The following is a 12,743-nucleotide window of genomic DNA, read 5'->3' as shown; positions in this document are numbered from 1 at the left end:
GACTGATAAAGTTCTAGCCTACAAGGCTTTCCAGAACCCCAGATCCCTCTATCCACTGGCGTCCATTTGGTAGTATCACCTGTGATGACTCATCATCACAATGGGCTGACATGGCCCTCCCCTTTAAGGATGCAGCCATGTAGTTACAGATGTCCCTTCTACTCCTATCTCATTAGTCATCATTTGGTTTTATGGCCACAACTAGCTGTGAGGGGCACTGGGAAATATGGTCTTCCTATTTGGGTACCACATGTATAGGTAAAACTCTCTGGAAAATGTCCATGGAAAAAGAGGAGAACATCTCTGAGGGGATACGTTGACTTCTCAAGACACTCCCCATGACAGCTGCATTCCTTCAGACAAGTCTCCTTGGAAGGAAGCCCCCTTGAATCCTAGGTCCCAGTTTGACATCGCCAAGGGAACAGTCAACTATCTGATCAGGAAGAAGTGCTGGGAGTGAACAGCAGCCAGGCAGGGAGATTGGAGTTTGGTGTGAAAAAGAGGTCTCGGAAAGTGTCCAGGGCTCAGATTACCAGCTGCTATCCCTGATTTACAGAACAGGCGTGTGGGGCCCCCGTTCCTTGGATATTCCTTTAAATAATTAATTAATTAATTAATTAATATATATTTGTAATAGAGGCATGTTATTTATTTATTTGTTTGTTTGTTTGTTTTTGTTTATACAAGCACTGGGTACAGTCAGAAGCGCGGGAGGGTGAGAGAATTCACCAGAGCCAGAGGGGAGAGCAGAGCAGGCAGAAGGACCGAAGTACACTGCTGAGGGGAGCAGCGGGCGGCAGGAGAGGTCTGCACGCCATGTGGGACCCTCCTCTGGTGGCCGGGGAGCAGCCGGCAACCCAGCAGCTTTGCAACCCAGCGCTCAACCGCTGTGCCACTGGGGAGGCCCCTGTTCCTTGGATATTAACCAAATGTTTGTGAAAGTCCCTTGGAATATACATCTGAAATATTAAATATGCCCCTACAGATTTCTTGTACTTTGATGGATTATCTCAGTAGGGGGTAGGGTGCGATGTGGTAGGCAAAATGAGTAAGACAGGCATTGTGACAGTAAGAAAAATATACCCAAACCCCCCCTAGGGGGCAGTACTGTCCTCTTCAAGAACCATGGACTTAGCCTCATCCGGGTGGGAAGGGACACTGAGGATGCAAGTATAACATATATTACACCAATCCAGGATAGCCCTTGCACAGGAAATACTTGGCTGACTGAGACCTACTTGGTCCCTGCCCACATGGACCCAGTCCATCGTCTAGCTAGATATCAGACAATGACTTATTCCTTAAATACTTAAATACTGCTGTGTGGGAGCTTGCAGGAGGTCAGAGATGGCTTCCGCAGGGAAGCGATGTTTAAGCTGAGGCCTGAAGGGTGAATGGAGGTAGCCCTGTAAGGTCAGGGGGAAAGACAGTTGCAGGCAGAGGGGCAGCAGAACTGGGAGCTGAGAGGGAGCTTAGCATGTTCCAGAAAGTGAGAAGCCACTGGAGCTGCAGCACCGAGTGAGGGGCTGAGTGGCTTGACCTCGTAGCTGGAGGGAAGGGATTCGAGCTTTATCCAACAAGTCTTTGCAGGGTTTTCAGCAGGGTGTGACCTGACCATGTTTGTTTTAAGATCATCTGTCACCAGTGTGGACAATGACCCACAGGTCACCAAAGTGACTGTGGTGACCATTGAGGAGACCATAAAGTCTGATGTTCTTAATGTCTGCTCATCCTAGAGCTTGTTGACAATTGGAGCTACATGTTTCTTTATTCCTATGAAACAGGAGAAGGAGTCGGGCTTGTTCATTCACAGAACATAAGCCTGTCTCTTCAGGGGAACAACTCAGGACACAGCAGGAGAGACGGCAAAGGATGTGGGCACAGATGCTCTGGGGGTTAGGTGGATGGGAGCCTGAGAAAGTTCTTTACAGAGTAAATAGGGAGCAAACTGAGAGGGAGGCTGACCATGGGGTGTTACAGCTTTGGGGAGAGAGAAAAGTATGAAATTGTCATGCAGGAGAGGGAGGCTGAAGAGAATGGGGAATAGAATATGACGACCCAGCAGCAGTAAGGGTCCACCTGAGTAAGGGGTCATGGATATTGTGACACGGCGGTTTGCTGGGTTCTTGTCCAACATGTTTAGTGTTTAGGATCCAGGGGTGGAGCAGGCAGAGTTGGATGTTGTCAGGATTATCGGTTAATGTTTGGCCATATGAATATGCTAAATTCTCAAAATAAGATTGGGGAAAGGAAGTTGATATTTTATGGGGAGGAATAACTGGTCACAGACTTGAGGCTGAGTGAAGAGGTCAGTGAGGTTCTGGGAGGTGGGTGGAAGGCCAGTACCCCGCCCAGTGGTAGGTGCTGGGTACTAGGTGTAGGTGCATAGAACACGATGGCTGCAAGAGAGCTCTCCCAGCTGGCTCCTGCGCCTCACTCAAAGTGGGTTTTCTCTTGCGGAAAACAAGTCTGTCCAGGAGACACACCACAGCCATCCACAGCTTTTAAAGACACTGAAAACACGCCCCCCTGGTGCCAGAACTGGAGATACACCGAATTAGAATGGCTCTAACCAGTGGCAATGTGAAATCTTTGGAGAAGTTGTGTGCTGACTGGATCAGACATACAGAGGAGAAGAATCTTAAAGGACCAGTGTGGATACCTACCAAGACTGAGAATCACTACAAGAAAAATCTTATGTAGTGAAGGACTTGGGATTTTCTTTTTTTTTTCAGATGAGGACCCACAGCAGCTCAGTGACTTGCACACTGCTCCTGAGATTGTTAAGCAGACTACTTACATCTCTATCCAGCCAGGAGTAGAAGTTGGAGTCGCCATTTTAAAATAAAAGGATAACCACTAATAATTTTTTTTTTTTTATGTTCATCAATTGCAAAGGAACCAGTCATAAAACATGAAATCCTGTTAAGGGCTATCACCTCTTAGGGCTCACACTATAAGCAGTTACCCCCATGGGGAGGGGTGAGGGGACCTAGAGATTGCAGGTTGCAGTGGATATTGCAGAGGACTGAATGGGCACCGGGTGGACCCTGTGTCCCCGGGAAAGAAATTCAATTTAGGCACTGGCCCCGGAGAGAAGTGACCCTAGACTGTTTAGAGAAGGCTCAGAGGCTGGTTCGCGAAGGCTCGAGCGCGGGTCTACACCGGAAAGGCTGCCTCCGCTCAGAACCAGAACACGGATAATGGGGCAGGACTGCGCTAAGGCCGGGACTCGCGGCGCCACGCGCACTCTGCGGCTCCGCAAGCACTTCCTTCATCACTAGCTCCAATTTGCAATTTTCCGCAGACACGCACTCGTCTCTGCCTCCTGATCACTTTCTCCGCTCGCTGTCGCTCATTTCTCCTTCGCATCCATTAGAAGCGCCCTTAGCTTGCGCGCCGGGACTGGGCGCGGCGGGGAGGAGGAGGCCTGGATGCTTGGCCGTCCGCTAACTCGGCCCCGGCGACCGGGGCCCCAGCGGTCTGCTCACGCTGGACCGCCAAGCTGTGCTTCCCGCCTCAGTGGCGCTTCCATTCCTGGCCCCGGCGAGCACTCGCGGTGGGAGGTGGGGGGCCCGCGCCCCCACAGGCGCCTGTCTGACCCCTGCCCTGCCCCTCCCGCTCCGCGCAGGGCGGATCCGGGTAGGGGCCGGCGGGGAGGGTCCGCCCAGCGGGTGTCCGGTGTCCTCCCAGAGGCCTCTCCCAGGCGTTGGCGACTTCTCCGCGGAGACGCCGCGCGCTTGGGTGCCTGGGGCCTGGGTCCTGCCTGCGCGCATTGCGCGCCCTGAGCGGCTGAACCATGCTATGCTGCCTGCTGGCGAGAGCCAGCAACCTCCCCACTGTGAAGAAGGACCGGCGCAGCGACCCCGTCGCCAGCCTGACTTTCCGAGGTGAGAGCCCCGGGGGCGCCGCGCCGGTGTGCCCTCCTCTCCAGACCCGGTCTGCGCCCCTCGCTCAGGCACTACCTTTAGTCAAGGCCACAGTTTCTTCTTTTGTCAGCAGGGACAGAAATCTCAGCCCTGTCGTCTATAGAAGCGGCGATGAGGATGAAACAGAGCACAATAAATGCCACAATGCTCTGAGTTTTTGGAAAACCGAAAGTAGCATAAGTCAACATTAACAGTTTTCTAAGACCGAGGCAATAACTTCCCTTAAGACTTTACCGGGCAGCGGACATGGGTGGCTTGGAAGATGGGTGAAGAACAACGAGAGAAATCAGGGTTACTCAAAAAACTAGGCTTACTTTGAAATTTATGTCTTTATTTAATACATTCATTCACTCATCTTTATTGAACACAGGCCATATTGAATCCACCATGTCTCAGTTGCGAGGAAAAGGAATAGAACTGGACGAATATGGCCTTGTCATAAGGAATTTTGAGGGGTGTCAATGATGTTTTCCAAATTCAAAATCTAAGCACCTACATGAGGTGCTTAGCAAGAGAGGGTCTGTCTTTGGGGTAGCAAAGAACACCCAACTCCTGTCCTCATTCAAACAGGCATCCTAACCCAACTTCGAGGCAGACATTCCCACGGGAGGAGGTGTCTCAGGAGGGGGAAAGGGAAGAGGAAGAATCTGTCAAAATTAAGAGAAGGAACAATGGCTGTGAGTCAGGACCCCAGTTCTGCAAAGAAAGATAAATAAGGAGAGGAGAGTTTTCCTCTCTCAGGGAGGCATATATCCTGTGGTTTTATGGAGTTAAAAAATACATGACATTTTTTGGGGGGTGGGGGGCAGGAGGGGAGGGACTGGGGTCAGAATGGGGGGGGTTGAAATTGTATGGGGAATATAAAAATAAAATTTATTATTAATTAAAAAAAATACATGTATTACAAAAGATGGTCAAAAGAGGGAAAGGTGGTGTTTTCATAAGATTTGGAAACAGTGGGAATACCAAGGTTTGTTTTTTTTTTTTTTTTAGTTTAGACATATTATCTCCATTTGCTTCTCTAAGTACCCAATATAATAATAACCATAGATGAAAGGCACAATTTGGCAATTGAGAACTGTGTGTAACTTTTAATCTTTGTAATGGGGCAATTGAAAAGTGTGAGTTGAAGCTGCTTGAGGACAAGTCCCTTGCTGTACCGTATCATCAAATTTCTGTATAGAAATTGTGGGGTTACCATTGTCTGGAAAAGAAGTTCCCTAAAGATCCTGAGTACAGGGACCTAGGGCAATCTAGGGCTCATGGATGTTTTGAAACTCTTTTGGGCCTGTTCAGTTTTCTTTCCCTAATTCTGGAACAGTCTTGTGGTGGCTACCATTCTCTCCATTTTGCAAACTTTGGGAAGGTGAATGATGTGTTCAGGTCAGTGGTCACTATCAGTGCCTGGAGTGGACAATGCTCTTCAGTCAGATAAGTGACCCCTCTTGGCTGTTACCATGGCCTAGATGCCCCAAGAGCATGCAAATGACGTCTAATTTCTGCATCCTCACCTTTCACAATGCCTTACTACTTATTGGCACTGACAAGCCCCTAGCAAAACTGAGATATAATAGAATGTAACATCATCAACTATTGAGACTCTATTTGTCTTTCAAAGCCTGACTATAATGCCACTTTCTCCAGGAAGGCACCCAGGATTCCCTTAACTATTATTGGTATCTCGTTTCTGGATCCACAGCATCTTGTTGGATGAGCTAGCCCACTCACACCGTCAGCCTGTGGTCAGTTCTTGGCTCCATACTTGGGATGCTGTGACTCAGGGCAGCAACCTGTCCTATTCATCAGGATGTCTGGGTACTGAGCAGAAATAGTGCTCTGTTGTATTTGTGTTCTTTCTGGCCCAGCTTCTAGCTGTTCTCCAGGTATACTTGAGTGCTTCTGGCAGTCAGGGGCAGTGATCCTTATGCTTTCCTCTTCCTGGGAATCCCCTAGCAAGTATTTTTGAAAGACAAATTCCTGGATTCCCTCCATGGAAGTTCTGATGCAGTGGGTTTAGGTGACCGAAGAATCAATACTTAGCACACAGAAACAGGCCATTTTGGAGGCACCCTCTGAGAACAATTGCATGAGATGTGGTGAAAGGTGAGATGAATGTGACTGCTTCTATGGTGTCTCATGCAGCAGTTTGGAGTTGAGTTGATGCTAGGGAGAGAGCTGTTAGAAAATTGAACCCAGAACTTACAGACTAGCTAGGCTGGGGCACTCAACCCTGTCTATATATCAGAACACATGGGAGAGCTTTAAAAAAGACCATTGTCCACCTTCCTGTCCCCCTTCTCTTTTGAAGCTAAACCCATGGAGGAGGGGCCCAGATTTAAAGTGTTTCTAAAAAATTTTCCAGATGATCTGGATGAACAGTTAGGATTGAGAAGCGTTGAGCCCAGCCCCCTCATGGCACAGATGGGACGTGTCCTGCTCGCATAAGCCAGCCTGCGCTGAGTGCTTGGCTGACATACACAGCACCAAGTGCGTGCGCCTGGCTGGCCCTGCTCTTCCTTGCAGTTGTTCCCCAGGCATTCCAGCCTTGGATGTAATTTCAGGACCTGCCTCCCAAAATAGATAATGTGCGGTGGGAGGCTGGACTCTGAGGGGATTTTTTTGGCTTCCTTATCTCAGGGCTTTCGGTAAAGACTACTAATGAGTACTTATCATTCATTTGTTCTTGTATTAATTAGTTCCTAAAACTACCATGGGTACCTAGGTCACAGGAGATCTTTTCGATGGGCCATGAGTGGGGATGGGCAGCCTCCTTTCCTGTAGCATTTACTCATCTGTTCCTTTCTTTCTCTCTCTGTCTCTGTCTCTTTAAAGATTTATTTATTTGTACATACATACGGGAACTGGGGTACAGGCCAGAGGTGTGTATGTGTGTGGGGGGGTGAGATGATTCACCAGAGACAGAGTGAGGCACAGAACAGGCAGATTGACTGAAATACACTGCCGAGGGGAGCAGCAGGCAAGCCAGGAGAGGTCTGCTGCGCCATGTGGGTCAGAAACCTGGCCAGGGATGGAACTCTGTTGCAGTGGCTGCGGATAGCTTCATAGGTTGCGTCTTAACCCCTTGCACCACCAGGGAGGCCTGTTCCTCTCTTCTGCTTTCCCCTTTTTCCATCCTCTAATGTGATTGTTTATGTCTTGTCATTCACACCTTTAGCTCATAGAACAAATATTTATTGAGCACTTATTACTTGCTGGGTGCTATTCGAGGTGCTGGTGATGCATGCAAGAACAAAATCAGATCCTTGTTTCCTTGAAGCTCAAAAGTATTATTTCTATGAAGGTCAGATCCCCTGTGTCCCCACCTGGAGTATTTTACCCTGCTTCCTCCAGACTCATCAGCCAGAAACCCAAGAGTCTCTACTGTCCCTTCTCTCTCCCTCATCCTATCAGGTCTTCTGCTCCTCCCTATGTCTCTCTTCCTCCCTTCTTTTCTCTCTTCTGGGTGTCTTTAGACTTTTGGCAGGAGTCTGGGGGATCTTAGAGAACCACCTGAAGGCAGAGGCATTCTTGAGGGGTAAATGTGACTTGCTGGTGTAAGGGAAGGGGCACTGGACTCTCTGAGTCTGACATTTTAAACACTAAAAGTGACTCTAAAGCATTGAAAATAACCTGCTTTCTTTTTTGCAAATATATGTACCCAGTGTAAAAAGGATACAGAATAGAAAGACATGAGGCAGTACTAATAAGAGGCCCCAAATTCTGATACTTTGAATTAACCTATAACCGGCTTTGACTTATACCCTCCAAGATTTTCTCCCCCTTTAAAAAGAATACAATTAATTTTTTTGTTGTTGTTAAAGTAATATTGGATTTTAGCAGCTGTTAAAATGTTTACTTCATTTAAGGGCCTCCCCGGTGGCGCAGTGGTTGAGCGCTGGGTTGCGAAGCTGCCGGCGACCTCTGCGGCGCCGGTTCGATCCCCGGCTGCTCCCCGGCCACCGGAGGAGGGTCCCACATGGCGTGCAGACCTCTCCTGCCACCCGCTGCTCCCCTCAGCAGTGTACTTCGGTCCTTCTGCCTGCTCTGCTCTCCGCTCTGGCTCTGGTGAATTCTCTCACCCTCCCGCGCTTCTGACTGTACCCAGTGCATGTATAAACAAAGAAACAAACAAATAAATAAATAAAACATGCCTCTATAAAAAATAAATAAATAAAAAAAAGTTTACTTCATTTAAATCAACATCTGTATATTATAAATTATATTCACTGCAAAAAAGGCCCATTCTATCCTTCATCATACAATTGACCATTTTTATCTCATTTATCCCCTCTTCTCCTTCCTTTCTAGTAATGGCTACTTTAGTCTTATAGTCTCAAAATTTACTTTTGTATAAAATATCAATTTTAGTTGTGAAATTTAATATTCAAATAAATATAGTAGATAAAATATAAATGTATGGTTTAATTCAGTAGTTCCCAACTAGGATGATTTTATTCTTTAGGGGACATTTGACAATGTCTGGAATTATTTTGAGTTGTCACCACTGGAGTTGGGGGGATGGTTTAGGATGTCACCATCATCTAGTAGGTGGAATGCAGGGGTTCTGCTAAACGGCCTCCAGTGCACTGGGCAGTCTCCACAACACCCCAGCAAAGAATCATCCAGCCCCAAATGTTAACAGTGCCAAAGTTGAGAAACTGTTTTAATGAATAAATTATGAGGGAATCCCCATGTGTGTCACCCAGGTCAAGAAATAGCGCCTTACCCATCACGCCTGTCCTCCAGAAGTCCCAGATCCTCGCTTTCCTCTCTAGAGATAACCCCATCTCATACCTACTTTCAGATGTTTGTATATTTACATTTTCAGTCAAAGATAAACCAGGGACATTTTTCTGTATCAGTAAATTTTTTTCTACACATGTTTTAAAATGTCTGCGTAGTATTTCATGGATGCACCATAGTTCAGTTAATGTGCCCTCGATTGATGAATATTTAGGTTATATAAAATTTTTAACATTTATATCCATTGCTTAAATTATACTGTCACTATGAGAAATATCCTGGTGACTGACTAAATCTTTGTCCACATATTTAATTATCTCTTTTGGGTAAATACTGAAAGTGACATTGCTTTGTCAAGGGTTATAGACATATATAGGACTTTTCTTCATTTTCCAAACTGCTCTCCTGAAAATCTGTACCAACTTTACCCTCCCAACAGATGAGGACAAGCGTTTATTTTCTTATAACCTGCTAACACTAAGCATTAGCATGGTAATATTTAATGATTTCCTTTTGAAATATTTGTGACATCTCAATGTTGTTACCATTTATTTCTTTCTGAATTGCTTCTAAATTTGCTCGTGAGGAAGGGAGAGAGGTGTTTCTCTTTTTCTTAATTAATTGCAAGTGCTCTCTATATATTAAGAATATTAGTATTTTGCCATAGTATTTCAAATCTTCCTCACTTCTAACTGGTCTTTTGAGTTTAAAGGCTAGTCCTCTCAGAGTACATTCCATTCATCACTGCCAGTATATTCATCCGCCACCACCCCTTCCTGAAAAGTGTGGCTTTGGTAGGCTTTCGAAAGAGTGGTATGAGGGTGAGAAGACTAGGCTCTGTAGGGGAAGGTAGTGAGTGATGGCTGCCCAGTTCTCGGTGTACACAGGTTTGAGTCAGGACACAGATGGTGGGGTAACAGTCAGAGATACCAGACTCTATCTACCCTTTTGTTAGGGGGTATCTGTACTAAGAAGTTAAGTGACCTTCCTTCAGCAGAAGCCAGGACTACCTTTTCTCCTTTTAGTTGCTAAGGCATTTTGGTTGTCTGATACTTTGAGTTTCTCTCACTTTCTTTTTCTGAGGGGTCAGATGACCTCTGAACTGCTTTCATGCCTTTGGGAGCCCATGCATAAAACTGTCATAAGTACAGTTACTCTGCACCGGTACAGAGCGACTTCTCAGTATTTGTGGAATAAACTTCTGACAGTAAGTCCCGTCTCCTGATCTACAGGCAGAAACAGCCCATCCCTCTCTCTGGAAGTCCCAAATACCCATCTCCTGTCCTCGATACTCCCTTTCCAGGTGAGTGGCGTCACAAGACCCACGCACCCCTGTCAGAACCTGAGCCATCCTCTGCTCCTCCCCGCTCCTCCTTCCCTGCCCACACATGGCCATTGGACCCCTGCCCCACTGCCTCACCATCTCCCATCTGTACTTAAGAAAATTGGGCTAAAATACACATAATGAAAAATTATCATCTTTACCATTTTTAAGTGTACAATCCGGTGGTATTAAGCACATTCATATTGTGCAACCCCCACCGTCAATCTCCAGAACTTTTGTTTTCCCCAGTTGAAACTCTATATCTGTTCAATAATAACTTCCCATTCCCTTCTCCCCAAGCCCCTGGAAATTGACTTATTTCACTTAACATAATGTCCTCGAGATTTACTCATATTGCAGCACAAGTCACAATTTCCTTCTTTTCTTTTTTTTTTTTTAAAAGATTTATTTATTTATTTATACAAGAACTGGGGTACAGGCCAGATTCGCGGGAGGGTGAGAGGATTCACCAGAGACAGAATGGGGAGCAGAACAGGCAGACAGGCGAAATACACTGCTGAGGGGAGCAGTGGGCGAGACAGGAGAGGTCTGTGTGCCATGTGGGACACTCGCTGGCTGGCTGGGATTGAACCGGCGCTGCAGAGGTGTGGACAGCTTCACAGCGCAGCGCTCAACTGCCTGTGCCACCAGGGGAGACCCACAATTTCCTTCTTTAAAGCTAAATAATATACCATTTTATGCATATCCCCACATTTTGCTTATACTATTTTCTGATAAGGATGTTGGAGTTGCTTGTATATTTTAGCTACTGTGAATAATGCTGCTGTGAATATGTGTGTATTAATATCCCTTTGAGACTCCTCTGTGAAGCCCTTTAACTTCGGCCCCACGGTGTGAGGCCCTTTGAGCTTCGCTGCTTGCCAGTATTTTATCTGGCTGGGGCTACAAGGCCTCCTGCAGCACCTCTGGACTTGGATGCAGCCTGTGACTATGCTGTCTATTCCTACCACCCTCCAACTGGGGTGCTGGGGCGCCCAGCCCTCACGTTCTCTCCATGTAGCCTCAGGACCTTTCCCTCCATGAGCCTGCTAGGATGATCCCACCAGCACAACAATTGAACTTTGTTACAGTCACTCTGAGCTCCCAAAGGCATAAAAGCAGAAGCTGCTAGTCCTACTTAGAGTCACAGGGCAAGCTTAGCTCAGCATGGAAGTGCCGTGAGAAAGGAAGTGAATGCCAGGCAGCAGGGGGTCATCTATGCACACCATCATATGGGGCTGTCTCCCCCACATTTTCAACTCCAGGGAGCAGGGACCACTTTTTTCTCAACTTGGGCAGTGTGACTGGGGTGTTCACACAAGGTTGGGGTTACTCTTTGATTATTCCTGCCCTAGCACCATGCTAGACATATAAGGAGTCAGTGAGTATCTATATACACCTTTATTTCCATCATTTCCCTGTGTGGGAGTTGGTCTCCCATATACTAGGGGCAGCACCTCACTCTTAGTACTAAGCTGTTTTACTTCTTGGCACTTAAATTTTTTTTTTTTTTTTAAATTTTAGGGCTATACTCTAATCCTAACCCCTGTATTCTACTTTCCAGCCCTGTGAATTTGATATTCTTGATGCCTCATTTAAGTGGAATTATATAACATTTGTCCTTTTGTGTCTGACTTATTTCATTAGTGTGACATTTTCATGGTTCATCCATGTTGTAATACGAATTAGAATTTCTTTTCTTTTTAAGGCTGAGTAATATTCCATTGCACAGACATCCCACATTCTGTTTATCATTCATCCATCAGTGGGTACTTGAGTCTTTGGTGCATTTGAGATGCTATGTGAAATGGACCATGATTTAGAGACCCTTTTTATTTTTTTTATTATTATTATTTTTTTTTCAAAGGAAGGGAAAATTTATTGCGCCCGGGGCGGACCTCACATACCCAAGGTGGGCGTCCGTGAAGCCGTGCTCATTGTGAGGAGAGATGTCCCTTTTATAGGGTGAGGAGAGGTCAGGCAGGAAAACTGGGTTGGGGAGGTGGGGGGAGGGGAACAGGTTTAGGTGGAACAAAGCTGCTTTGGGTGGAGCCCAGTTGTTTTCTCCTGTTTATGGCTTCAGTTTAGGCTTGATGGTATCAGTGGTCCTGGTGTCAGGGTCCTCTTGTCTTTTTCTGTGTTGGCTTCCTCATTCCTGACCCCTGCATCGACCTTTCATTCCAGCCTTATGTTGATAAGAAAAGGGGCGATGGTTCTTTCTTTGGATACTTCCTGCTGGAAGGGGACGAAGACCGGGGTGGGGGCTTAGGCCTGGTTATGAGCATCTTCTGCAGGGACGTGAGAATATGGGCGGAGAAGGAGTTGGTTAAAAGTGGTACTAGACATTTCCCGAATGCGAGCCTGAGTTGGACCCAAGCGCTTGCATACTTACTGCTTGTCCACAGGGACTCTGTTGCTCATCCGTCAATAACAGGAATGACTTTTCCAGGTCTGGGAGAGCTAAGGCTCATCTCAGAGATCTTTTCCTGCAACCTTGACTGTTACCCTGGGCTTCTCGAAGGTTATCGGAGTTGAGTCCGGGCCTCTTCAGTCCTCAGCTGCCAAACCCAATACCACCGGTGGCAGGGTTGCAGGGACTGGAAGGACTGGCCCACCACGGCCAGGCGTGGAGGGACAGTCACTTTTCCAGTGACCCCAGACAGTCCTGGCAGAGGGCGGGGTTGGGGCAATGTTTGGACCAATGGCCCTCCAGGCCACACTTGAAGCAGACTCCCGGCGGCTAGCTG

At 46.9% G+C, this 12,743-nt stretch overlaps 1 protein-coding gene across 14 annotated transcripts in view; it reads left to right on the top strand.

Moving 5' to 3' along the window:
* Window positions 1-12,743, top strand: part of DYSF (dysferlin) — a gene marked incomplete at both ends in the record, with an annotated part of 204,204 nt that overhangs the window by 5,631 nt on the left and 185,830 nt on the right. For 7 of the 14 annotated variants that reach the window (XM_084235743.1, XM_084235752.1, XM_084235741.1 and 4 more), the window contains one exon: window positions 3,800-3,890. The exons of the other annotated variants lie outside the window; for them this stretch is intronic. In XM_084235743.1, coding sequence (XP_084091869.1) covers window positions 3,800-3,890 — 91 coding nt within the window. Of the gene's footprint in view, window positions 1-3,799; window positions 3,891-12,743 lie in introns of those variants that run through there. 14 annotated transcript variants of the gene reach the window in all.

This window comes from Talpa europaea (assembly GCF_964194135.1).
Source record: "Talpa europaea genome assembly, chromosome: 6".
Taxonomy (NCBI): domain Eukaryota; kingdom Metazoa; phylum Chordata; class Mammalia; order Eulipotyphla; family Talpidae; genus Talpa; species Talpa europaea.
The sequence above is the reverse complement of the archived record's forward strand: the minus strand, read 5'-3'. Positions and strand labels throughout refer to the sequence as shown.